General features: G+C 47.4%; 1 protein-coding gene across 1 annotated transcript in view; it reads right to left on the bottom strand.

Annotated features, from left to right (window-relative positions):
- LOC147224729 (uncharacterized) overlaps positions 1–26,664 on the bottom strand; it is a 28,430-nt gene extending 1,766 nt beyond the window's left edge. The window contains exons 1-42 of the mRNA XM_086163662.1: positions 26,601–26,664; positions 26,035–26,344; positions 25,826–25,940; positions 25,651–25,741; positions 25,468–25,577; positions 25,171–25,393; positions 24,937–25,062; positions 23,635–23,752; positions 23,405–23,543; positions 23,210–23,314; positions 23,042–23,114; positions 22,827–22,964; positions 22,588–22,752; positions 22,419–22,513; positions 22,200–22,326; positions 21,869–22,121; positions 20,144–20,190; positions 19,959–20,059; positions 19,714–19,865; positions 19,470–19,608; positions 19,280–19,387; positions 19,011–19,190; positions 18,688–18,927; positions 18,413–18,569; positions 18,127–18,255; positions 17,867–18,014; positions 17,650–17,690; positions 17,375–17,557; positions 4,022–15,448; positions 3,585–3,802; positions 3,328–3,499; positions 2,959–3,203; positions 2,652–2,835; positions 1,802–2,003; positions 1,537–1,715; positions 1,390–1,459; positions 1,144–1,268; positions 1,033–1,064; positions 790–958; positions 448–552; positions 304–344; positions 87–206 (exon numbers count right to left, since the gene is read on the bottom strand). Of these exons, the coding sequence (XP_086019788.1) occupies positions 87–206; positions 304–344; positions 448–552; positions 790–958; positions 1,033–1,064; positions 1,144–1,268; positions 1,390–1,459; positions 1,537–1,715; positions 1,802–2,003; positions 2,652–2,835; positions 2,959–3,203; positions 3,328–3,499; positions 3,585–3,802; positions 4,022–15,448; positions 17,375–17,557; positions 17,650–17,690; positions 17,867–18,014; positions 18,127–18,255; positions 18,413–18,569; positions 18,688–18,927; positions 19,011–19,190; positions 19,280–19,387; positions 19,470–19,608; positions 19,714–19,865; positions 19,959–20,059; positions 20,144–20,190; positions 21,869–22,121; positions 22,200–22,326; positions 22,419–22,513; positions 22,588–22,752; positions 22,827–22,964; positions 23,042–23,114; positions 23,210–23,314; positions 23,405–23,543; positions 23,635–23,752; positions 24,937–25,062; positions 25,171–25,393; positions 25,468–25,577; positions 25,651–25,741; positions 25,826–25,940; positions 26,035–26,344; positions 26,601–26,664 (17,166 nt within the window). The remainder of the gene's footprint in view (positions 1–86; positions 207–303; positions 345–447; positions 553–789; positions 959–1,032; positions 1,065–1,143; positions 1,269–1,389; positions 1,460–1,536; positions 1,716–1,801; positions 2,004–2,651; positions 2,836–2,958; positions 3,204–3,327; positions 3,500–3,584; positions 3,803–4,021; positions 15,449–17,374; positions 17,558–17,649; positions 17,691–17,866; positions 18,015–18,126; positions 18,256–18,412; positions 18,570–18,687; positions 18,928–19,010; positions 19,191–19,279; positions 19,388–19,469; positions 19,609–19,713; positions 19,866–19,958; positions 20,060–20,143; positions 20,191–21,868; positions 22,122–22,199; positions 22,327–22,418; positions 22,514–22,587; positions 22,753–22,826; positions 22,965–23,041; positions 23,115–23,209; positions 23,315–23,404; positions 23,544–23,634; positions 23,753–24,936; positions 25,063–25,170; positions 25,394–25,467; positions 25,578–25,650; positions 25,742–25,825; positions 25,941–26,034; positions 26,345–26,600) is intronic.
- Positions 26,665–26,946: the final 282 nt, after the last annotated feature.

Genomic DNA, 26,946 nt, shown 5'->3' with positions numbered 1-26,946 from the left:
GGTCAACCGCTGGAGTCGCACTGCGACTGTCTTGATCTTAACATTACCAACATAACCAAAATAGACCTATCGCTGTGGAACCGTACCAAAGGACAGTGGTCACAGAAAATCGTCTGACACTTCAGGACGTTCAGCTGGTCCACTGGATTTTGTTCTTCAGTGCAGCTACAGGTTTTGCACGCGCTTTCAGTGAATGATACTCCAGGCTGCGAAGACAAAAAACAAGCAAAGAAGCTGACAGTCATGACACAAGAGCGACAAATGGTATGAAAGTTACCCCTAGCAGGTTCTAGTGCTCCTCACCTTGTACTCAGTATCATTGAAGACACAAACGCCTTTGGGCTCTGGAGAAAAAAAAACAAAACAACATGCGCCGTTACGACAGTCGTGTTTTCTTTCCAGGAACATTGAATACCAGAAGTTGGTATGACTGCAGAGGCATCGTACCGCAGGTGTACGTGGGGCAGCAGCCGTCGGTGGGGGGCGTCACCTTCAGCTGGAATCCCGTCTCACACGTGATGGAAGATATCTTGCAGTGTTTGCTATCACACTCTGTCGGGTGGATGGAAACGAGCATCGCGAGTTATGATGGCAAGAGTTCTTTGAATCGAGTGTTTGAACTTTTTGCTTTCGTTGAATTGTTCCAAAATTAGGCTACCATCTAAGTTCTAGTTCTAAGTTGAGACTGCAGCTCAACTGGTAGAGTGGGTGTCACTCCAATTTACAGTCGGCATCTGTCCTCTGGCAACCAACGAGAGACTTCATTCATTTCCCTGGCACTCAACTCACCGCAGGCAGCTTCATTGCAACAGTTCACGGTGCGGTTGACCAGCACCTCCCCATCCTTGTCACAGATGACGGGCGCCCGAGTGGGACACGTGATGGGCTTACATTGGACACTCATCGTGTCCTCGTCGCAGTCACACGTCTTACATCCACTGGTCCACGTGTCGCCAACCTGTTCGGGAGAGGAAACTGGGGTTAAGGGTCCGAGCAAGAATGTGGTGTTCGCTCACCAGTTGCTTAGCTCACCTCCTTGGGCTGGCCGTCAGGTCCAGTGCAACCTTTAGAAAATATACATACATTACTGAATATATTCGGTCAACAAATATTCTTTACATCCAGGTGAAAATAATTTCTTACAGGCTGTGACACAGATGTCAGAGTTCGAGCTGAACAGAATTTTGCCCTCCGGGCAGAAACATCCCTCCATTTGGACTGGTTCACTCTTCTCTTTTTGAGTGTTGTCTGTGTATTTTTCATTGTATCTGTTAATGAAGAAACACGTGTATAATCACATAACCAACCGGATAGGGAGCCCTCCTTCATGTAAGAGCAGTTTAATGACAGTCTTGTTTGATTTTTGTGAAAATGAAAGGGAGCACTCACCTTGCGTTGCAGGTGGGCACGACAGTCGGCCCACAGGGTTTGTACACCTTATTTCCGGGACACTCATAATCTGTAAAACCAAAGAGCGTTTGCTGACGGATCCAAAATGACCCAAGAGATTTTCACCAAAGACCAAAGCCTTCTTACCGCACTGGCCGTTCGTGGAGCCCCTCCAGTCCACGCAAATTGACTCAGAGGCGCACAGTTCTGCATAGGCCTCCAAGCTGGAGCAGCCCACCGTGGAATTTGGCATTTGGCACACGTCAAAACGACACGCCTCGTAATAGTTCGTCGGCGGGATTTTCTTGTGGCATTCCTTGAAAATCCTTATTGGATGAGTATTGAAACATGCTGTTAATCCAGGTGATCAAAACTGGTAAAAAATTGTTCAGGTGGATTAAAACAATCTTACTCGCTGCTAATAATTTCACAGATTTCGGCCTTGCAGGGCACAGGTGAGGGTGTTGAGACTGGGGCCACGGTCGTGGTTGACTCCTTGCAGTAGGTCTTGTTGTCCAATACCTTCCAATGATCGGCCATTTCCTGGCAGGAATGGACAACCTTTTGGCTGTTTGGTAGTTTGCAGTCATTCTCTTTTTTATTGTCGCAGTAACCTGGTCAGGACAAACACCGACTGTTTGACGTGGTCACTGGTAAGATACTGAATACAGATGCCCTCCCAAAATCTCAGAGCTTTAGCCACGACATTGCATCATCGTGACATAATCTAATGTAAAACAACAATTCTTGATGAGAAAGGATCAATAGGATGTCCATCATTTGAAGGACAGTCTTGTGGGGGTGACAGTGGATCCGGACCAAAACGAGATATTGCATGAGTTATTTGCGACCCAGCCGTTGGCATGCTTTTTCTTCTTTTATTAGCTTTCTGACTTTTTGACTTGTTGAGGTCTCTGAGGAACATTCTCAGCTAGCTGTTGTCACTATTTGACAGGCAGGTCGCTGTAACTGGTCCCAGGGCCGCATTGTCAGGACACCACTCAAAAGGTAGTTTGGCGATGAAAAAATAGGGTGTTAACAGGTTGCTTCCTGAAGTGTTGTGGTCCCTTGCTGAAAAATGCCATACTAAGGAATATTCACTACAACATTAGCTCATATTATGAGCTCATATTATTATTATTGCAGGTCAGTGCATTGAAGTTATTGTATCAAAGCCAACGCTGTTGTTACCTCTCCAATTACCAACATCTTGCCTCATCCAGCTCCTACCTTTTAACTGAATGAATCGATTCTCAGCTTACCGCATTGTCCCTCTGTGTTGTTACTGAATTTGGAGAATGGCAGCTCGACCTTCAAGTGTAGACCTTTGAACACCACCTCGGCCTGAATCGCTGGGATTCTCAGGAGTATTTGGATTGCACTACTGGTAATGATGAAGTCATCATTGGAGTAGGTCGGGAAAACCTGCTTCTTGTTGACATATACCTGGACGATGGAAGCATTCGCGTTACTTTCTTACTTACAGCAAAGCATCACTTGTATGACAGCATACTGCAGGCAAACCACAAGACTTGGCTCAGTCAGCGTGGATGCATTGGCATTATTCACCACGTTGACTGTCTTTGGCGTCCTCTCCTGTCGAAGAACGATCTCGTAGTTTTGGTAATATACTATCAAGGACTTGACACAGGTGACAGCCCCAGTGGCATCGCAGTTTTCGTTGTCGACGAGGATCGTTAAATTGTGCCGGTTGACGATTTCTTTGACCAGGACATATGTACAGTTTTTCTGGAAGCTGTAATATTGGCCATCAAAGGTGGTGTAGTGAGGATCTCCCCAGGCACCGCAGACACCTGGGAAAAAAAACACAAACAAATAGAAACAAACAGTGACACTGACTATTATACACAACAAGCAACAGAATTCTGATGGTATGGTTACTTCTTATATGACTATATTGCTTCCGGCCAAGCTTACATTTGCATTCATAGTGGTAACAGCAACCATTTTCGTCATACACTTTGACTGGTGGAATCTTATTGTCACAAATGAGTTCCTTCACTTGTGGACACTGTACATGTTCTGTCACTACTTTTCCATCTTCACATGTCTCAGTCGTACAGTTGCTGTCTTTCCAGACTTCCCCATTCTGTCAAAAACAAATATGAGATTTTAGTGAAAGATCAAATCAAAATACCTCTGAAATAAAATTGTGGAGAGCTACGGTGAAATACCTTTCGAGGTGGGTTGAGATAGGTACAGTCCTCCGGGGGCGGCAGTGTGGTTACAGGAATTGTGCTGGTTGTAGTAAAGCCAGGGGTTGGGCCGGTTGTGGGAGTTAGTGGAGTGGTGGACGGGCATGGTCCGAAAGATTTCTCAATGTAACAAGTGAGATTACAGTATGCAGTGAAACACCAACCGGCCCCATCAGTCTTATTGTAAATTGAATTACCTTAACGGGAAAAAATGAATGCAGTCAGTTAAAAAGACCAGTGACATGAATCACAAACCGTCCCAGTTGATATGTGGTTTTAATTCTACAGTATTTGGCCAAAAGAACCTAATTCCTGTCCAATCATCAACATAACATAATGTTACGTAACAACAAAATGTAAATATAAAGACACAATTCGGCTCTGGGGTTCAGAATTGTAATGAGAAAACTGCTTACCAGGAGAGATAATTTGGCCCATATACTTGCAGAAGCAAATGGTGGTTCTACTTGGAGCTAATGAAGATGAGGGCAACTCTGTGGCTGAGGTGGTTGTTATGGCCTCAGGTGATGTAGTTGGTGCTTTGGTATGGATGGATGTTGTAATTGGGATTGTGGTCCGTTCTGCTGAGGTAGATTTTTGAGTAGAGATTGGCACCTCGGGTGTTGTGGAAGTTGGGGGGGAGGGTTTTTCTGTGGTTTGTCCCAAAGTGGTGCCAACTTCTTTTGTTGATACCTGTGTGGTTGATATTACTTTGGTTGTTGTGACGGTGGTGGGTGTAGTGGTGATGAGTCTTTCTGTTGTTGTTCCTGGTGTGGGCTGTACTGTGGTTGTTGTATGCTGGAAGGCTGTTGTACTGCTGCGTGTGGTAGTAAGTGTCCCAACCGTGGTTTGAGTGGTTGTAGTTTCTTCAGCTGTAGTAGTAGGCCCCTGTGTGGTTTTTGGTGTCGGAGCTCCCTTGGTGGTTTGACTAATTTGCGCCGCAGTACTGTGGGACAATGTCACTACAGGGCTATTTGTAAAAACCTCGGGAGTAGTGGTGGTGGATCCTTGAGTGACTGTGACAGCCGTAGTTAGAGCGGTTGTGCTGATGTGCCTTTCTGTGGTTGCCGATGTGGACTTTTCTGTACTTTTTTCTGTTGTGGGCTTTTCTGTGGTTCCAGAAGTTGTGGTATGTTGTAGGACGGTTGTTGTTGGTTTTCCGGTGGTTGTGTGAGCGCTTGTTGTCGTCGTGATTGTCGGAGTGGTCTCTTCCCCACATGTGTAAATGCAACATCTGACACGTATTTCATAGTCGAAACAAGCAGGCGGTACACCTTGTTCCTTGTTATGACAGACGAGGCCTTCCTTCGGGTCGCATATGACCTTTTGACCCAGGTCTTGCCAAGATACATCTTGGTATTGCTTTGCTCTACATTCTATTTCCAGAGCTCGCGAGCAGACACTGAGATCAACATCGGTAATGTTGGAGACAGACTCATAATCTCCACCCTCAGGGCCGGGTTCAGGGTAATTGTTGTTGAGCCATTTTGACCACTCACACTTGTAGCAGTTATCTTCTGTTGGGGTGGCTATTTCTGGGGTTGTAATAGAAGTTGTTGTAGTGACCAGGGAGGTCGTTGTCTCGTCTATTGGGAAAGACCTTTCTGTGGTGGTTGGGGTGGGGGTGAGTTCTTTTGTGGATTGGACAGTTGTTGTGGGTCTTCCTGTGGTTGTTGTGACGGTGGTGGGTGTAGTGGTGATGGGTCTTTCTGTTGTTGTTCCTGGTGTGGGCTGTACCGTGGTTGTTGTGAAGGTAGTAGGTTCCTCTGTGGATTGGAGAGCAGTTGTGCTGATGTGCCTTTCTGTGGTTGCTGATGTGGACTTTTCTGTAGTTTTTTCTGTTGTGGGCTTTTCTGTGGTTCCAGAAGTTGTGGTATGTTGTAGGACGGTTGTTGTTGGTTTTCCGGTGGTTGTGTGAGCGCTTGTTGTCGTCGTGATTGTCGGAGTGGTCTCTTCCCCACATGTGTAAATGCAACATCTGACACGTATTTCATAGTCGAAACAAGCAGGCGGTACACCTTGTTCCTTGTTATGACAGACGAGGCCTTCCTTCGGGTCGCATATGACCTTTTGACCCAGGTCTTGCCAAGATACATCTTGGTATTGCTTTGCTCTACATTCTATTTCCAGAGCTCGCGAGCAGACACTGAGATCAACATCGGTAATGTTGGAGACAGACTCATAATCTCCACCCTCAGGGCCGGGTTCAGGGTAATTGTTGTTGAGCCATTTTGACCACTCACACTTGTAGCAGTTATCTTCTGTTGGGGTGGCTATTTCTGGGGTTGTAATAGAAGTTGTTGTAGTGATCAGGGAGGTCGTTGTCTCGTCTATTGGGAAAGACCTTTCTGTGGTGGTTGGGGTGGGGGTGAGTTCTTTTGTGGATTGGACAGTTGTTGTGGGTCTTTCTGTGGTTGTTGTGACGGTGATGGGTGTAGTGGTGATGGGTCTTTCTGTTGTTGTTCCTGGTGTGGGCTGTACTGTGGTTGTTGTATGCTGGAAGGCTGTTGTACTACTGCGTGTGGTAGTAAGTGTCCCAACCGTGGTTTGAGTGGTTGTAGTTTCTTCAGCTGTAGTAGTAGGCCCCTGTGTGGTTTTTGGTGTTGGAGCTCCCTTGGTGGTTTGACTAATTTGCGCCGCAGTACTGTGGGACAATGTCACTACAGGGCTATTTGTAAAAACCTCGGGAGTTGTGGTGGTGGATCCTTGAGTGACTGTGACAGCCGTAGTTAGAGCGGTTGTGCTGATGTGCCTTTCTGTGGTTGCTGATGTGGACTTTTCTGTACTTTTTTCTGTTGTGGGCTTTTCTGTGGTTCCAGAAGTTGTGGTATGTTGTAGGACGGTTGTTGTTGGTTTTCCGGTGGTTGTGTGAGCGCTTGTTGTCGTCGTGATTGTCGGAGTGGTCTCTTCCCCACATGTGTAAATGCAACATCTGACACGTATTTCATAGTCGAAACAAGCAGGCGGTACACCTTGTTCCTTGTTATGACAGACGAGGCCTTCCTTCGGGTCGCATATGACCTTTTGACCCAGGTCTTGCCAAGATACATCTTGGTATTGCTTTGCTCTACATTCTATTTCCAGAGCTCGCGAGCAGACACTGAGATCAACATCGGTAATGTTGGAGACAGACTCATAATCTCCACCCTCAGGGCCGGGTTCAGGGTAATTGTTGTTGAGCCATTTTGACCACTCACACTTGTAGCAGTTATCTTCTGTTGGGGTGGCTATTTCTGGGGTTGTAATAGAAGTTGTTGTAGTGACCAGGGAGGTCGTTGTCTCGTCTATTGGGAAAGACCTTTCTGTGGTGGTTGGGGTGGGGGTGAGTTCTTTTGTGGATTGGACAGTTGTTGTGGGTCTTCCTGTGGTTGTTGTGACGGTGATGGGTGTAGTGGTGATGGGTCTTTCTGTTGTTGTTCCTGGTGTGGGCTGTACCGTGGTTGTTGTGAAGGTAGTAGGTTCCTCTGTGGATTGGAGAGCAGTTGTGCTGATGTGCCTTTCTGTGGTTGCTGATGTGGACTTTTCTGTACTTTTTTCTGTTGTGGGCTTTTCTGTGGTTCCAGAAGTTGTGGTATGTTGTAGGACGGTTGTTGTTGGTTTTCTGGTGGTTGTGTGAGCGCTTGTTGTCGTCGTGATTGTCGGAGTGGTCTCTTCCCCACATGTGTAAATGCAACATCTGACACGTATTTCATAGTCGAAACAAGCAGGCGGTACACCTTGTTCCTTGTTATGACAGACGAGGCCTTCCTTCGGGTCGCATATGACCTTTTGACCCAGGTCTTGCCAAGATACATCTTGGTATTGCTTTGCTCTACATTCTATTTCCAGAGCTCGCGAGCAGACACTGAGATCAACATCGGTAATGTTGGAGACAGACTCATAATCTCCACCCTCAGGGCCGGGTTCAGGGTAATTGTTGTTGAGCCATTTTGACCACTCACACTTGTAGCAGTTATCTTCTGTTGGGGTGGCTATTTCTGGGGTTGTAATAGAAGTTGTTGTGGTGACCAGGGAGGTCGTTGTCTCGTCTATTGGGAAAGACCTTTCTGTGGTGGTTGGGGTGGGGGTGAGTTCTTTTGTGGATTGGACAGTTGTTGTGGGTCTTCCTGTGGTTGTTGTGACGGTGATGGGTGTAGTGGTGATGGGTCTTTCTGTTGTTGTTCCTGGTGTGGGCTGTACCGTGGTTGTTGTGAAGGTAGTAGGTTCTTCTGTGGGTTGGCTGGCTGTTGTGGTTTGGGGTCTCTCTGTGGTTGTTTCGAAGATAGTCGATTCCTCTGTGGATTGGAGAGCAGTTGTGCTGATGTGCCTTTCTGTGGTTGCTGATGTGGACTTTTCTGTAGTTTTTTCTGTTGTGGGCTTTTCTGTGGTTCCAGAAGTTGTGGTATGTTGTAGGACGGTTGTTGTTGGTTTTCCGGTGGTTGTGTGAGCGCTTGTTGTCGTCGTGATTGTCGGAGTGGTCTCTTCCCCACATGTGTAAATGCAACATCTGACACGTATTTCATAGTCGAAACAAGCAGGCGTTACACCTTGTTCCTTGTTATGACAGACGAGGCCTTCCTTCGGGTCGCATATGACCTTTTGACCCAGGTCTTGCCAAGATACATCTTGGTATTGCTTTGCTCTACATTCTATTTCCAGAGCTCGCGAGCAGACACTGAGATCAACATCGGTAATGTTGGAGACAGACTCATAATCTCCACCCTCAGGGCCGGGTTCAGGGTAATTGTTGTTGAGCCATTTTGACCACTCACACTTGTAGCAGTTATCTTCTGTTGGGGTGGCTATTTCTGGGGTTGTAATAGAAGTTGTTGTAGTGACCAGGGAGGTCGTTGTCTCGTCTATTGGGAAAGACCTTTCTGTGGTGGTTGGGGTGGGGGTGAGTTCTTTTGTGGATTGGACAGTTGTTGTGGGTCTTCCTGTGGTTGTTGTGACGGTGATGGGTGTAGTGGTGATGGGTCTTTCTGTTGTTGTTCCTGGTGTGGGCTGTACTGTGGTTGTTGTATGCTGGAAGGCTGTTGTACTACTGCGTGTGGTAGTAAGTGTCCCAACCGTGGTTTGAGTGGTTGTAGTTTCTTCAGCTGTAGTAGTAGGCCCCTGTGTGGTTTTTGGTGTTGGAGCTCCCTTGGTGGTTTGACTAATTTGCGCCGCAGTACTGTGGGACAATGTCACTACAGGGCTATTTGTAAAAACCTCGGGGGTTGTGGTGGTGGATCCTTGAGTGACTGTGACAGCCGTAGTTAGAGCGGTTGTGCTGATGTGCCTTTCTGTGGTTGCCGATGTGGACTTTTCTGTACTTTTTTCTGTTGTGGGCTTTTCTGTGGTTCCAGAAGTTGTGGTATGTTGTAGGACGGTTGTTGTTGGTTTTCCGGTGGTTGTGTGAGCGCTTGTTGTCGTCGTGATTGTCGGAGTGGTCTCTTCCCCACATGTGTAAATGCAACATCTGACACGTATTTCATAGTCGAAACAAGCAGGCGGTACACCTTGTTCCTTGTTATGACAGACGAGGCCTTCCTTCGGGTCGCATATGACCTTTTGACCCAGGTCTTGCCAAGATACATCTTGGTATTGCTTTGCTCTACATTCTATTTCCAGAGCTCGCGAGCAGACACTGAGATCAACATCGGTAATGTTGGAGACAGACTCATAATCTCCACCCTCAGGGCCGGGTTCAGGGTAATTGTTGTTGAGCCATTTTGACCACTCACACTTGTAGCAATTATCTTCTGTTGGGGTGGCTATTTCTGGGGTTGTAATAGAAGTTGTTGTAGTGACCAGGGAGGTCGTTGTCTCGTCTATTGGGAAAGACCTTTCTGTGGTGGTTGGGGTGGGGGTGAGTTCTTTTGTGGATTGGACAGTTGTTGTGGGTCTTCCTGTGGTTGTTGTGACGGTGGTGGGTGTAGTGGTGATGGGTCTTTCTGTTGTTGTTCCTGGTGTGGGCTGTGCCGTGGTTGTTGTGAAGGTAGTAGGTTCTTCTGTGGGTTGGCTGGCTGTTGTGGTTTGGGGTCTCTCTGTGGTTGTTTCGAAGATAGTCGATTCCTCTGTGGATTGGAGGGCAGTTGTGCTGATGTGCCTTTCTGTGGTTGCTGATGTGGACTTTTCTGTAGTTTTTTCTGTTGTGGGCTTTTCTGTGGTTCCAGAAGTTGTGGTATGTTGTAGGACGGTTGTTGTTGGTTTTCCGGTGGTTGTGTGAGCGCTTGTTGTCGTCGTGATTGTCGGCGTGGTCTCTTCCCCACATGTGTAAATGCAACATCTGACACGTATTTCATAGTCGAAACAAGCAGGCGGTACACCTTGTTCCTTGTTATGACAGACGAGGCCTTCCTTCGGGTCGCATATGACCTTTTGACCCAGGTCTTGCCAAGATACATCTTGGTATTGCTTTGCTCTACATTCTATTTCCAGAGCTCGCGAGCAGACACTGAGATCAACATCGGTAATGTTGGAGACAGACTCATAATCTCCACCCTCAGGGCCGGGTTCAGGGTAATTGTTGTTGAGCCATTTTGACCACTCACACTTGTAGCAGTTATCTTCTGTTGGGGTGGCTATTTCTGGGGTTGTAATAGAAGTTGTTGTAGTGACCAGGGAGGTCGTTGTCTCGTCTATTGGGAAAGACCTTTCTGTGGTGGTTGGGGTGGGGGTGAGTTCTTTTGTGGATTGGACAGTTGTTGTGGGTCTTCCTGTGGTTGTTGTGACGGTGATGGGTGTAGTGGTGATGGGTCTTTCTGTTGTTGTTCCTGGTGTGGGCTGTACCGTGGTTGTTGTGAAGGTAGTAGGTTCTTCTGTGGGTTGGCTGGCTGTTGTGGTTTGGGGTCTCTCTGTGGTTGTTTCGAAGATAGTCGATTCCTCTGTGGATTGGAGAGCAGTTGTGCTGATGTGCCTTTCTGTGGTTGCTGATGTTGACTTTTCTGTAGTTTTTTCTGTTGTGGGCTTTTCTGTGGTTCCAGAAGTTGTGGTATGTTGTAGGACGGTTGTTGTTGATTTTCCGGTGGTTGTTGGGGCGCTTGTTGTCGTCGTGATTGTCGGAGTGGTCTCTTCCCCACATGTGTAAATGCAACATCTGACACGTATTTCATAGTCGAAACAAGCAGGCGGTACACCTTGTTCCTTGTTATGACAGACGAGGCCTTCCTTCGGGTCGCATATGACCTTTTGACCCAGGTCTTGCCAAGATGCATCTTGGTATTGCTTTGCTCTACATTCTATTTCCAGAGCTCGCGAGCAGACACTGAGATCAACATCGGTAATGTTGGAGACAGACTCATAATCTCCACCCTCAGGGCCGGGTTCAGGGTAATTGTTGTTGAGCCATTTTGACCACTCACACTTGTAGCAGTTATCTTCTGTTGGGGTGGCTATTTCTGGGGTTGTAATAGAAGTTGTTGTAGTGACCAGGGAGGTCGTTGTCTCGTCTATTGGGAAAGACCTTTTTGTGGTGGTTGGGGTGGGGGTGAGTTCTTTTGTGGATTGGACAGTTGTTGTGGGTCTTCCTGTGGTTGTTGTGACGGTGATGGGTGTAGTGGTGATGGGTCTTTCTGTTGTTGTTCCTGGTGTGGGCTGTACTGTGGTTGTTGTATGCTGGAAGGCTGTTGTACTACTGCGTGTGGTAGTAAGTGTCCCAACCGTGGTTTGAGTGGTTGTAGTTTCTTCAGCTGTAGTAGTAGGCCCCTGTGTGGTTTTTGGTGTCGGAGCTCCCTTGGTGGTTTGACTAATTTGCGCCGCAGTACTGTGGGACAATGTCACTACAGGGCTATTTGTAATAACCTCGGGAGTTGTGGTGGTGGATCCTTGAGTGACTGTGACAGCCGTAGTTAGAGCGGTTGTGCTGATGTGCCTTTCTGTGGTTGCCGATGTGGACTTTTCTGTACTTTTTTCTGTTGTGGGCTTTTCTGTGGTTCCAGAAGTTGTGGTATGTTGTAGGACGGTTGTTGTTGGTTTTCCGGTGGTTGTGTGAGCGCTTGTTGTCGTCATGATTGTCGGAGTGGTCTCTTCCCCACATGTGTAAATGCAACATCTGACACGTATTTCATAGTCGAAACAAGCAGGCGGTACACCTTGTTCCTTGTTATGACAGACGAGGCCTTCCTTCGGGTCGCATATGACCTTTTGACCCAGGTCTTGCCAAGATACATCTTGGTATTGCTTTGCTCTACATTCTATTTCCAGAGCTCGCGAGCAGACACTGAGATCAACATCGGTAATGTTGGAGACAGACTCATAATCTCCACCCTCAGGGCCGGGTTCAGGGTAATTGTTGTTGAGCCATTTTGACCACTCACACTTGTAGCAGTTATCTTCTGTTGGGGTGGCTATTTCTGGGGTTGTAATAGAAGTTGTTGTAGTGACCAGGGAGGTCGTTGTCTCGTCTATTGGGAAAGACCTTTCTGTGGTGGTTGGGGTGGGGGTGAGTTCTTTTGTGGATTGGACAGTTGTTGTGGGTCTTCCTGTGGTTGTTGTGACGGTGGTGGGTGTAGTGGTGATGGGTCTTTCTGTTGTTGTTCCTGGTGTGGGCTGTGCCGTGGTTGTTGTGAAGGTAGTAGGTTCTTCTGTGGGTTGGCTGGCTGTTGTGGTTTGGGGTCTCTCTGTGGTTGTTTCGAAGATAGTCGATTCCTCTGTGGATTGGAGGGCAGTTGTGCTGATGTGCCTTTCTGTGGTTGCTGATGTGGACTTTTCTGTAGTTTTTTCTGTTGTGGGCTTTTCTGTGGTTCCAGAAGTTGTGGTATGTTGTAGGACGGTTGTTGTTGGTTTTCCGGTGGTTGTGTGAGCGCTTGTTGTCGTCGTGATTGTCGGCGTGGTCTCTTCCCCACATGTGTAAATGCAACATCTGACACGTATTTCATAGTCGAAACAAGCAGGCGGTACACCTTGTTCCTTGTTATGACAGACGAGGCCTTCCTTCGGGTCGCATATGACCTTTTGACCCAGGTCTTGCCAAGATACATCTTGGTATTGCTTTGCTCTACATTCTATTTCCAGAGCTCGCGAGCAGACACTGAGATCAACATCGGTAATGTTGGAGACAGACTCATAATCTCCACCCTCAGGGCCGGGTTCAGGGTAATTGTTGTTGAGCCATTTTGACCACTCACACTTGTAGCAGTTATCTTCTGTTGGGGTGGCTATTTCTGGGGTTGTAATAGAAGTTGTTGTAGTGACCAGGGAGGTCGTTGTCTCGTCTATTGGGAAAGACCTTTCTGTGGTGGTTGGGGTGGGGGTGAGTTCTTTTGTGGATTGGACAGTTGTTGTGGGTCTTCCTGTGGTTGTTGTGACGGTGATGGGTGTAGTGGTGATGGGTCTTTCTGTTGTTGTTCCTGGTGTGGGCTGTACCGTGGTTGTTGTGAAGGTAGTAGGTTCTTCTGTGGGTTGGCTGGCTGTTGTGGTTTGGGGTCTCTCTGTGGTTGTTTCGAAGATAGTCGATTCCTCTGTGGATTGGAGAGCAGTTGTGCTGATGTGCCTTTCTGTGGTTGCTGATGTTGACTTTTCTGTAGTTTTTTCTGTTGTGGGCTTTTCTGTGGTTCCAGAAGTTGTGGTATGTTGTAGGACGGTTGTTGTTGATTTTCCGGTGGTTGTTGGGGCGCTTGTTGTCGTCGTGATTGTCGGAGTGGTCTCTTCCCCACATGTGTAAATGCAACATCTGACACGTATTTCATAGTCGAAACAAGCAGGCGGTACACCTTGTTCCTTGTTATGACAGACGAGGCCTTCCTTCGGGTCGCATATGACCTTTTGACCCAGGTCTTGCCAAGATGCATCTTGGTATTGCTTTGCTCTACATTCTATTTCCAGAGCTCGCGAGCAGACACTGAGATCAACATCGGTAATGTTGGAGACAGACTCATAATCTCCACCCTCAGGGCCGGGTTCAGGGTAATTGTTGTTGAGCCATTTTGACCACTCACACTTGTAGCAGTTATCTTCTGTTGGGGTGGCTATTTCTGGGGTTGTAATAGAAGTTGTTGTAGTGACCAGGGAGGTCGTTGTCTCGTCTATTGGGAAAGACCTTTCTGTGGTGGTTGGGGTGGGGGTGAGTTCTTTTGTGGATTGGACAGTTGTTGTGGGTCTTCCTGTGGTTGTTGTGACGGTGATGGGTGTAGTGGTGATGGGTCTTTCTGTTGTTGTTCCTGGTGTGGGCTGTACTGTGGTTGTTGTATGCTGGAAGGCTGTTGTACTACTGCGTGTGGTAGTAAGTGTCCCAACCGTGGTTTGAGTGGTTGTAGTTTCTTCAGCTGTAGTAGTAGGCCCCTGTGTGGTTTTTGGTGTCGGAGCTCCCTTGGTGGTTTGACTAATTTGCGCCGCAGTACTGTGGGACAATGTCACTACAGGGCTATTTGTAATAACCTCGGGAGTTGTGGTGGTGGATCCTTGAGTGACTGTGACAGCCGTAGTTAGAGCGGTTGTGCTGATGTGCCTTTCTGTGGTTGCCGATGTGGACTTTTCTGTACTTTTTTCTGTTGTGGGCTTTTCTGTGGTTCCAGAAGTTGTGGTATGTTGTAGGACGGTTGTTGTTGGTTTTCCGGTGGTTGTGTGAGCGCTTGTTGTCGTCATGATTGTCGGAGTGGTCTCTTCCCCACATGTGTAAATGCAACATCTGACACGTATTTCATAGTCGAAACAAGCAGGCGGTACACCTTGTTCCTTGTTATGACAGACGAGGCCTTCCTTCGGGTCGCATATGACCTTTTGACCCAGGTCTTGCCAAGATACATCTTGGTATTGCTTTGCTCTACATTCTATTTCCAGAGCTCGCGAGCAGACACTGAGATCAACATCGGTAATGTTGGAGACAGACTCATAATCTCCACCCTCAGGGCCGGGTTCAGGGTAATTGTTGTTGAGCCATTTTGACCACTCACACTTGTAGCAGTTATCTTCTGTTGGGGTGGCTATTTCTGGGGTTGTAATAGAAGTTGTTGTAGTGACCAGGGAGGTCGTTGTCTCGTCTATTGGGAAAGACCTTTCTGTGGTGGTTGGGGTGGGGGTGAGTTCTTTTGTGGATTGGACAGTTGTTGTGGGTCTTCCTGTGGTTGTTGTGACGGTGGTGGGTGTAGTGGTGATGGGTCTTTCTGTTGTTGTTCCTGGTGTGGGCTGTGCCGTGGTTGTTGTGAAGGTAGTAGGTTCTTCTGTGGGTTGGCTGGCTGTTGTGGTTTGGGGTCTCTCTGTGGTTGTTTCGAAGATAGTCGATTCCTCTGTGGATTGGAGGGCAGTTGTGCTGATGTGCCTTTCTGTGGTTGCTGATGTGGACTTTTCTGTAGTTTTTTCTGTTGTGGGCTTTTCTGTGGTTCCAGAAGTTGTGGTATGTTGTAGGACGGTTGTTGTTGGTTTTCCGGTGGTTGTGTGAGCGCTTGTTGTCGTCGTGATTGTCGGCGTGGTCTCTTCCCCACATGTGTAAATGCAACATCTGACACGTATTTCATAGTCGAAACAAGCAGGCGGTACACCTTGTTCCTTGTTATGACAGACGAGGCCTTCCTTCGGGTCGCATATGACCTTTTGACCCAGGTCTTGCCAAGATACATCTTGGTATTGCTTTGCTCTACATTCTATTTCCAGAGCTCGCGAGCAGACACTGAGATCAACATCGGTAATGTTGGAGACAGACTCATAATCTCCACCCTCAGGGCCGGGTTCAGGGTAATTGTTGTTGAGCCATTTTGACCACTCACACTTGTAGCAGTTATCTTCTGTTGGGGTGGCTATTTCTGGGGTTGTAACAGAAGTTGTTGTAGTTGTTGTAGTTGTTGTAGAAGTTGTTGTAGTGACCAGGGAGGTAGTTGTCTCGTCTATTGGGAAAGACCTTTCTGTGGTGGTTGGGACGGTGGTGGGTGTAGTGGTGATGGGTCTTTCTGTTGTTGTTCCTGGTGTGGGTCTTCCTGTGGTTGTTGTGAAGGTAGTAGGTTCTTCTGTGGGTTGGCTGGCTGTTGTGGTTTGGGGTCTCTCTGTGGTTGTTTCGAAGATAGTCGATTCCTCTGTGGATTGGAGAGCAGTTGTGCTGATGTGCCTTTCTGTGGTTGCTGATGTGGACTTTTCTGTAGTTTTTTCTGTTGTGGGCTTTTCTGTGGTTCCAGAAGTTGTGGTATGTTGTAGGACGGTTGTTGTTGATTTTCCGGTGGTTGTTGGAGCGCTTGTTGTCGTCGTGATTGTCGGAGTGGTCTCTTCCCCACATGTGTAAATGCAACATCTGACACGTATTTCATAGTCGAAACAAGCAGGCGGTACACCTTGTTCCTTGTTATGACAGACGAGGCCTTCCTTCGGGTCGCATATGACCTTTTGACCCAGGTCTTGCCAAGATACATCTTGGTATTGCTTTGCTCTACATTCTATTTCCAGAGCTCGCGAGCAGACACTGAGATCAACATCGGTAATGTTGGAGACAGACTCATAATCTCCACCCTCAGGGCCGGGTTCAGGGTAATTGTTGTTGAGCCATTTTGACCACTCACACTTGTAGCAATTATCTTCTGTTGGGGTGGCTATTTCTGGGGTTGTAATAGAAGTTGTTGTAGTGACCAGGGAGGTCGTTGTCTCGTCTATTGGGAAAGACCTTTTTGTGGTGGTTGGGGTGGGGGTGAGTTCTTTTGTGGATTGGACAGTTGTTGTGGGTCTTCCTGTGGTTGTTGTGACGGTGATGGGTGTAGTGGTGATGGGTCTTTCTGTTGTTGTTCCTGGTGTGGGCTGTACTGTGGTTGTTGTATGCTGGAAGGCTGTTGTACTACTGCGTGTGGTAGTAAGTGTCCCAACCGTGGATTGAGTGGTTGTAGTTTCTTCAGCTGTAGTAGTAGGCCCCTGTGTGGTTTTTGGTGTTGGAGCTCCCTTGGTGGTTTGACTAATTTGCGCCGCAGTACTGTGGGACAATGTCACTACAGGGCTATTTGTAAAAACCTCGGGGGTTGTGGTGGTGGATCCTTGAGTGACTGTGACAGCTGTAGTTAGAGCGGTTGTGCTGACGTGCTTTTCTGTGGTTGCTGATGTGGACTTTTCTGTACTTTTTTCTGTTGTGGGCTTTTCTGTGGTTCCAGAAGTTGTGGTATGTTGTAGGACGGTTGTTGTTGGTTTTCCGGTGGTTGTGTGAGCGCTTGTTGTCGTCGTGATTGTCGGAGTGGTCTCTTCCCCACATGTGTAAATGCAACATCTGACACGTATTTCATAGTCAAAACAAGCAGGCGGTACACCTTGTTCCTTGTTATGACAGACGAGGCCTTCCTTCGGGTCGCATATGACCTTTTGACCCAGGTCTTGCCAAGATACATCTTGGTATTGCTTTGCTCTACATTCTATTTCCAGAGCTCGCGAGCAGACACTGAGATCAACATCGGTAATGTTGGAGACAGACTCATAATCTCCACCCTCAGGGCCGGGTTCAGGGTAATTGTTGTTGAGCCATTTTGACCACTCACACTTGTAGCAGTTATCTTCTGTTGGGGTGGCTATTTCTGGGGTTGTAATAGAAGTTGTTGTAGTGACCAGGGAGGTAGTTGTCTCGTCTATTGGGAAAGACCTTTTTGTGGTGGTTGGGACGGTGGTGGGTGTAGTGGTGATGGGTCTTTCTGTTGTTGTTCCTGGTGTGGGTTCTCCTGTGGATGTTGTATGCTGGAGGGCCGTTGTGGTATGGGGTGTGCTACTCGGTTTTTCACTGGTAGTTTCTGGTGTTGATGTCGTAGTCGCTTCTGACATAGTCCAAAAGAGAAACTCAGTTCAAATTTCCTTTTTACAGGGATTGAAATGTGTTCTATAGAAATCATGTTTACCTTTGTTTTTTTTACACTTACCAGTTGTTTCGAAAGAGAAGGTTGTGGTTGGTTGTGTTGTGGTTGAAATGCAGGGTTTTGCATCCCTTCTGATCTCACCATCTTCTCTACAAACTGCTGTGATACACGTCCCATCTCCATCATGGGTTTCATAGATGGTTTCATTGTACTTGTACTCACGCCCTTTATAGATACAAGTACATTCTGCAAAATACAATTGAGAGGGACAGCGATCAATATTTTTGTTGAATGAACGCAAGATCCTTTTAATCATACATTCAATATATCATTGCCACCTTGGACATCACGGGTACACTCCACACCTGAGGCGCAAATACTGAAAATAAAGAAGAGGAATGTTTTTACGCAAAAGCAAGAACAATGTGCACATTTTCATGCCAATTATCAAAGTTGTGATCATTTACCACCCCGAATTCACAAGGTCCTTTTAAAACTAATGGAAAGGTTATCATCGTTTACACAAAGTGAAACAAAACAAATAAAGTGTCCTACCATTTCTGACAGTTTTCTTTCGTGGGCATGATTTCTCCATTTTTGTAATGTTTCCCATCATGATAGCAGCCGCATTTTTCCTTTGGCACACACGCCATCTCTGACTCGTCCAAGTAAGGCTTTTCTGCTGGACAGTGTGGATAGCAACCTGGAGAAAAAAAAGCAAAAAGCAAAAACGGACAAATGTTCCTTTTAGAAGGCACCACTGAAAAACAACAACAGGCAAGTGATTTGGACCACTTTTCTCACTGTGCTTGTACCTTCCAGTGGTGGTATGTCAGTGTAGCATTTTCCAGAGGGATTCCTGCACGTCTTAATGCAGGGTTTTCCGCACGGCTCGTAGTGCCATTCACACTCTTCGTCGGGGTTGTAGTAATCGCAGAACATCGCTGGTGAGACAGAAGGGGGGCCAATTAACAGAGCAGCAAAGACTCACACCCTGAATGTTCCTTATGCTCCTCAGAAGCTTCCACCATGGGGAATTGCGCTTTGGGGGGACATTTTGTTTTGACTCTCTCCACATGGGGATACAAATAAAAAACTCACGGCATATTGTGGGCGTCCTCCATTTCACGCAGGCCCCAGCCTCATTACAGATGGCTGCGTATGCCGCCACAGCTGAGCAGAAACACTCACAGTCTCCACCTGAGTTGCAGGCGCAGGTGTCTCTGACACAGGCGTCAAAGTAGGGTTTGGGGTCCACCTGGCAAGAAATGCCGTCATCAACCCAAGTAGAGACTAAACTGCCAGCTGAACAGCCAACTGGGATTAAAGTACTAGCTATTTGCTCACAGTGTATCCAATGATGGGGCTCATTTTACCTTTGTATGGCAGCCTTGAAAGACCTCGCTCTTGATGATACTGCAGTGCTTCAGTGCCCACGCCTCCCTGTGTGAGTACAGCTTGCAAGGGTTTTTCACTGTGCCCGCATCAGGGCAGGTGGGCGACACTTTCCAGCTGTTTCCGAACTCCAGGGCATCAACCACCACCTCCTTGTTGCGGGTGATGAAATCATTCTTGATGTTTCCATCATAGTTCCCGCACAGACCACATACTTTCCCCTGTGACACAGCAAGTTTAGGTTCATCAGTCAGAGCTACAGCTATATGAAGAATCAGTCTGACTGAACCCCTGGTACCCCCACCTTGAGATCGAAGCGGAGTTTGATCATGAGTGTTGTCTTCTTGTTCCAGATGAGAACAAGGCCATTTTTCGCCTCGATGACGAGATACAGGCCGACAGTGTGGATGTGATAGGGTATTTCCTTCCCTGTGCTCCGTTTGATGACTTTGACATTTTCCTCTGCTAGGACAATCTCATGGTTCTGAAAGCAAAGGAGCAGTTGCAAATTTCTCTGGTTGCATTAGAAACATTTTTTTTTATTTTCCTTCTTTCTATTCCTGTGGCTTTTACCCCCAAATAGAGCTTGACTGCGGTGGAGCAGATGCTTTCGCCGGTCTCACATGGGATGCTCTCGGCCACGACTCTGAAGGTGCCATTGTTGCCCTCCGTACAGTAATCCTGCAAGACAGTAGACTTCAGCACAGCAAGCCTCGCTTTTGCTGTATGAAAAATCGCAATGGCCATGAGTTCAGAAGCGTACCTGAGTGAAGATATAGCCACAGTCGCCGTTGAAGTTGAATCTCTTGTCATCGAAGGTGATGAAGTGTCCCTCTCCGTACATGGTGCAGGTTGCATCGCACTCATTTGTTGTGCAATGCCACTTTCTGTCCTTGCAAGTGCTGTGGTTTGATAATGTGGAGGGATTGTGGGTCAGAAGCTAAGAGGCTGTGACCAAAACAACCATGGAGCGGTGCGCAGAGCTGTATCTGCATCTCGATACCCACCAGGTGTTGCACTCCACTGATGTGGTCTCACCAGGCTTGTAGGACTTTTGGTTGTACATGCAGGGACACTCGTCCTCCTTAATACAGCCACCTTTACCATCGGACACCAGGTCAGCCGGACAGACGCAGCCCGAGACGCAGTGTTCACTCTCCTGTCCAGTGAAACAAAAGCATGTATGTGTTCTGATATTGCTTCAAACCACAACCATGTAGACATGAAGAGGACACACAGAAGCTAGTCTTACACATTTTTTGTCCAGGGTTTGGCAGCTTCTTTGGCACTCCGATCCCTGGTCACCTGCCTTTGCCTTCAGGCAGTCGAAGAAAACCAGAGGCTCCTTGCAGACTAAAGACAGTGGCCGAGTGTTAAAAAGCAGGCCATTGCACGTGGGCTTGGCATTACCGTGTTGGGGAAACACTGTTCACCTACTTTCTCCATGGCTTCCGTTGCAGGTCAGTTGTCCACTGTGACAGGAGCTGAAAGAGAACGACAAGAGACTGAAGGAAAGGGAAAACTCTTCCATCTTCAGTGTTCTATATCAATTCGAGGAATCCGCAATTTAACCTGTGCTTTAAGATTAAGCCAACTTCTTCTTCTTTTCCTTTTGGCTTTTACTTTCAGGGGTCGTCACATCGAATCAATCATCTCCATCTAACCCTATTTGCTGTATCCTCCTCTCTCACATCAACTAACTTTATATCCTCTCTCACTATGGCTTTAAATCTTCTCTTTGGTCTTCCTCTAGACCTCCTGCCTGGCAGCTCTAAATCCACCATACGTCTACCAATATATTCTCTATCCCTCCTCTGTACATGACTGAACCATCTCAGTCTGGCTTCTCTGACTTTCTCTCCAAAACATCTAACATGTGCTGTCCGTCTGATGGACTTATTCCAGGTCACAGGCATACATCCTCGTCACTCTTGAATAGAACCTCAACATCTTCATCTCTGCAACCTCCAGCTGCCTCCTGTCATTTTGTCATTATCATTGTCCAGCTTGAGCCAGTTTCTTTACCTCTTTTCCACACTCTCTGTTGCTCTAGACTGTTTACCTACCTTCACTTTTACTAATCTCTGCTGTTTTGTGGTCTACAATAGTCACCTCTTCTGCCCTTCCATGTCTTTCATTTTCTTCATTCATCAACTCCATAAAGTACTCTTTCCATTTTCCCATCCGTCAATATATTTCCCTCTCCATCCTGTACCTGCTGTACATCCTTTGCACCTCTGTCTCTCTGTTTAGCCAACTTGCATAAATGATTCTCTCCTTTCTTACTGTCCAACCGAGCATACAAGTTATCTTACGCCCTTTATTTTGCCTTCGCTACCTTTATTTCTACCTTACGCTGTATCTTCCTGTACCCCCGTCTGTTCCCACTTCTCCTTTGCTACAAACTTTCTCTGTATATATCCCTGCACTTCTTCCACCACCAAGTCTCCTTATCCACTTTCCGTCCAGATGACACACCAAGTACTCTCCTACCTGACTATCGCTGTAGTTGTCCAATCATCTGGAACCTGTCCTTGACCACCCAGTGTCCTTCTCAACTCCTACTTGAAAACCATATAACGCTTCCACCACCTTGTCCTCTGCTCTGCCTTTGTCCTCTTGATCTTCCTCGTCACCAGAGTCATAATACAAGATGTACCTGTGTGCTCCTACCTTCGAAAAAAATATTCACTTCACCCATTTCCATCCTTTTTGCAAAGTCAACCATAATCTGTCCCTCTGGGTTCCTATCCTGGATACCAAACCTGCCCATCACTTCTTCATCATCTCTATTGCCTGCACCGACATGTCCATTGAAGTCTGCACCATTTACCACTCTCTCATCTCTGGGGATATTCTGCGTCATTTAATATTAAGCCAACTCACTTCCATAAATAGCTTCTTTGTCCTATGTTGTAAGTCCATCCTCTGCAGACTGACCGTTGGCTAACAAGCCTGACAATTTCAAAATAGGTGACAAGTCTGCTGATCTGTACAGAAATATTCAGGAAAGGCCGGTACCTCACTTGCTTAGGTGTAACTATCAGTTTTGAACAACAACATAATGTGTCACTTCAACAGTACATTTTGCTTGCCAACCCTGCTGTGCAATGAGGCAGTTTGACATCCTAACTCTGTGCAGATAATGTCTCAAATCCTCACCAGGTTTGTCCGTTGTACTGGATGGACTGCCTGGGACGCACCACCATGTCGCCCACGTGGCAGGGGCACTGTGCTGCTGGCACGCATTTCCCGTTGTTGTCCAGGAAAGTCCCCTTGGCACATCTGCAGCCGTCGACTGGGGTGAAATTGACCACGCAGGAGGGGTCCGACTGGCTCAGGGAGCGGCAGGTGGGACTGCAGCTTGTCAGCTGATCGCTGTATACCAAGGGGTGCAGGCAGTTGGTGTATTTTTCTGTTTGGGAAGGAGCAACGGCATTGAATTAAGGTAAAAAACGTGTCCCTTTATTTGATGCTTTTGGGTGAAACGCACCGCAAATGTTGTTTCTCCATCCGCTCAATGAGACTCCGGCAGTGGCACATGCACGAACGTAGGAGGAGATGGCTGCGCACATGCAGTCCTCGCTGTTGTCACAGGCGCAGGTGTCGTAAATACAGTTCTGCGGAGCGAGGGGGTGAGAGAAAGAAAAAAAATGATGCCAAAGGGGCTCAAGTTGCACCAACAAGACTTTCATCTGCAAAGAATCCTCACCTCTTGATAGGCCTCAGGGTTTATCTCTGAATGACACTTGGAGAAAATCTCTTTGGGGTCGGTCAGCAAGGAGCACAATTTTTTGGCTAACTTCTCTGCAAAGCGGTGTGGAGAGGTTAGCAAGGAGGTCTTGGCGGGACGGAGGTCCAAAAGCAAAACGCTGACCCACCTCTGTCAATGCTCTCAGTGCAAGGGTCTTTCAGCGAGCAGGTTACGTCCGGACAGACCGCCTCGTTCTTCCAGGTGTTGGCGAAGACTTCAGCAATTCCCTCCTTCAGTCCACTGATGGTTCTGAAGTCATCACACTCCACATCGTTGAAATTCCCACAAAGACCTGCATGATGGCGCAGTGATTCAATCAGGGATCGTCTTTGCAAACAAGCAAAAGACAAAAGGATGAAAACGCACCTGTGAGGTTCCTTTTATAGGAAACACTGCTTTTGATGTAAACCTGCATGACAGGCTTGAGCTGGACCTCCAAATCCAGGCCGAAGGTCGTGTGGATGATAATGAAAAACGTGGACGGGCTGAAGACAGTGACATCATCTGCAGCAGGAGAAAGGGGTGCAACTGGGTTTAATCTGATAGATAAACAGGGTTGACTTTGTGGGCCGATGACTCACCGGTGAAGAGGGGCAGCTGAGAATGCACCTTGTTGAACAAAACATCCCCACTGGCTTTGACCGCAATTGCCTGCTGCTCGAAGAACAAATATCTTGCATCACTTTAAAGTGTTCAAACTTCTGCCTTTTAATCCCAAACTTCAATGTCTTTTTTTCAGTCGCCTTCACCTTGGACTTCTGCAACTGCAGAGAGACCGAAGCCAGGTAGGTGGCTTGGGTGGATCTCTCAGATTTCTTCAGCTCTCCCAGCACCACGAAGGTACCGCTGGTGTCCTGAAGTGGGGAAGACAAAAAGCGTTTAATCACCACTGCCCTGCTGCTGCAAATTCATTTTTCAGACCAGGTGGTTTTGGGAATGCCCACCTGTGAGAGAACATAGGTGCAGTCTCCGTGGAAGTTGTAGGTCTTGTCGTCGTAGGTGGAGATGTGGGAGCCGCCCAGCACAGTGCACTCCCCTGGGCAGTCCGTGTCCTTGCACTTCCACTGGCCTCGTGTGCACGTGCTGTCAACAAAGAGCAGGTCACATCATGTCTCCGTTCCCTCCATCAAACAGAACTAGAATAAAACCCCTCCCTGGGTCTACGAGTTATTACCAGTGTTCACAAGCCTTGGAGTAGGACTCCCCGGACTTGTAGAGCTTGCTCTGGTGCTGGCAGGGACATTCGTCCACCGGAACGCAGCCACTGTAGGTGACATCGTCAAGGATGGTCCCTGTGACAAAATTAAAAAAATATATAGTTTTGTTTGAGAGAGATTGAAAGGATTTTAAGGCTGATTTTCAATGTTGAATTTAATTGTATTCTTAAGGGATATTGTTACCTTGCAGTCAATTGTGCGGTAAACTGTGATATATCAAAATAGTGACATAACATCGATTGAAAATTAAGAGTATAATAGAGGTGTATATACATGTTGTATCATAATATTCTTTTTCCTGGCTTTGGGAAGGAATACCAACAAACTTCTTGTCCTTTGGGTTGCTCCCGTCATAGGTCCCCAAAGCCGATTATCTGCAACTACCTACCAAAGCCAATCAAATGCCTCTACCTAACTCACAGCCAATCCAGTGGCTCCACCTAACCCACAGCCAATTACATGCCTCCATCTCTCTGGTCTTCCTCTTGGCCACCTGCCCGGCAGCTCCAACTGCAGCGTCTTTCACTTTCCCTTCTCTGTCCATGTCCAAACAGCTTTATCTCCAGAACATCCAACATGTTCTCGTCCTCCGATCAACTCATTCATGATCCTCTCCAGCGTCCTCACTCCCAAAGAGGAACCTCGCCATCTTCATCTCTGCTGCCTGCATGTCTTCCCCCCCTTTCTTCAGACACCATGGCTGCTCTGTCCTCTACACCTTTCCTGATACTCTTATCAAACCACAGGGAATCTCAACAAACCCATTGAATCCCTAAGCTCGGCATTTCAGTTCCGCAAATATATTCAGATTAAAAAAGCAAAATAAAAATGAAGCAACACATCTGTGAGATTTCCAAGCACCAGCTGGAACTTCAGGTTCTGATGCTGCAGCTCAGAAGTAAAGGCCACCAAAGATCTGAATGTTTGGGATATATGATGGGGTAAAAAGTCAAGAACCAGAAGGTGATCTTGGATTTATTCGACAAACTTTGGTGAAAGATAAAACAACCTGAACTCAAATATAGACCGATATATATATGTATACTCCATATTACTACGATTTTGACACCTTTTTATAATAATTATCGGCAAAGAAAATCAAATTGTCAAAAAAATGACTCAAACAATTATGCTAAGAAGGCGACTATGTTTGATATTGTTTTGCCTTATGCAGAAGTGGAGGAGGAGATGAAGGAGGCTGAATAAAGCAAACGACACCCGCCAGCACTGATGGTCTTATAGGAAGAAGAAAGGCCTACCAGGCGGACAGAAGCACCCGTCCTCGCAGTGATCCTCGCAGACCTGACTGGCCTGCTGGTTGCTGCAGCTGTCCTTGCAGGGACTTCCACACTCCTTGTATTCCATGTTGAACTCGCACGATTTTCCTGTCCGAGTGAATGGGGAATTGAAATGTAGATGCAGCCGTTTGAAACAGATAATGGTTAAACCGTTGAGGATTTCATTTATTTCCGTTTGATTTCATTTGTTCTTACCGCACAATTGTTCCGTCTTCCACTGCTTCGGGCTGCCACCAACATGGGCGCACTGACGGGAGTACTCCGATACGGTGGAGCAGATGCTGGAGGGGTTGCCGTCATTGTGGCAAAGGTCCGTTATGCAGGCGGCGAGGAAGCTCAAGCCGTCGATCAGCTCTGTGCAGCTAGAGAAGGCGGGTCCGGACAGAAGGTCGTTGCATCGTTGGTTGTAGACGTTTGTCTGTGAAGCATGGTCAAGTTACTTCTCAGCTCTGCTTCTGTGTGGTCAGCTACAACGAAGGGATATAAAAGTACCAGATTTTCACAGGTCGATGAGACCGCAGGGAGTTTCTCGCAGCTGTCCGTGGGACCGTTGTTGATCCAGGAGTCACTGAACTCTTCAGTGGTCAGCGAAAACCCTGTATCTACAGGGACACCAACGTTCGGTAAATGGAAACACCGAACGCTCGGGACCTCGGGATTCGGCAGCTGACTTACTGGTGTCGATGAACTCGTTGTAGTTCCGGAGACCGTTGAAGTCGCCGCACAGGCCACAGGTCTGATTCTTGTACTTGTTGTCCAGTTCGACCTTTATGGAGCACAGGAGTTAGAGAAAATCATACATTTGTATGGATATGTATATATCTAGATGCAACCATATGATCAGACATACCCAGAGAGAGTTTTCTTCATTCCACATGACAACTAATCCAATGTTGGCTTTGATTTTAACATAGGTACCGGTTCTTGTTATGGAAACTCCAGCTTCGCTGAAGGGTATTTTGACGCTAGAAGTGAAGAGGAACAAAAAACAGAACAAAATTAACCCCGCAGATCACGAACCACCGCGACCATTTGCACTGTCAGCGGCGGCGGACTCACATCTCATCGTTAACCCTGATGGAGGACTTGGCCAGCTCCACCACCACCCCGTCCAGCTTCATGATGACCCGACTAATCCAGGTGACCCCGTCTGTCTCCTGTCGCCGGAGCTGGATATTGAAGTCCTCGTAGGAGGCCTTGCAGTGGGATGCCAGGATGTAGTTGCAGGTGGAGGGGAGCTGGAAGAAATCCCCATCGAAGGTCTTAAAGTGGTAGCTCCCCCACGTGCTGCAGAACTGGCTGTCGTGATCGGGGATCTCTTCTATTTTGCTCTTCAGCGGTGTAAGTTTGGTTACCATTGGACTCATACCTGCAAAAAGAAAGGAGACATTTCTTTGTTTCAGTCTAAGAGTTGGGAATAATGTACTAGTCAGTGGAGATCAGGATCGAATCTCCACATAAGGCTGTTCTTCTGAGGGAGTTTTGGGCCCGGGTTGGCTCCGGTACACCCACTAAACCAGCGGTGATCCTACCGGCATCCCTTCTACACAATATTATCCATTGACTATATATCAGTACTTTTGCTAAATTAGGTGTGATTTTTGTCTCCAGGTCAGTGCACATACCGCCGGTCACCGTTGAAATGCCAAAGCAGAGGCAGAGCCATGGCGCCGCCCATTGGAGAGACATCCTGGACGGTCTCCGGAGGAATCCGAATGGTCCCGGCGCCACTGTCGTCAGGTAATATATGTCCGTGGCTGTTTACAGTCAAGGAGGGGCGATCGAGTCATTTTGGGTGTCAGCTCCTTTGTGGTTTCTGCTTGGAGGAGGCTAAAACAACATGCCATCCCTCCGGCTCCCCTCTGCCACCCGTGGGCCCGGCCCATCACGCTCATCGGTAATCTTAAATTACACATTACCCGATGAGGAAGACAAACACGAAGTGGGACAAATGACCGATCTCTGCGCTTC

This window comes from Fistularia commersonii, chromosome 17 (assembly GCF_037954325.1).
Source record: "Fistularia commersonii isolate RoL2024-O1a breed Wild chromosome 17, RoL_Fcom_v1.0, whole genome shotgun sequence".
In the NCBI taxonomy this organism is placed as follows: domain Eukaryota; kingdom Metazoa; phylum Chordata; class Actinopteri; order Syngnathiformes; family Fistulariidae; genus Fistularia; species Fistularia commersonii.
The sequence above is the reverse complement of the archived record's forward strand: the minus strand, read 5'-3'. Positions and strand labels throughout refer to the sequence as shown.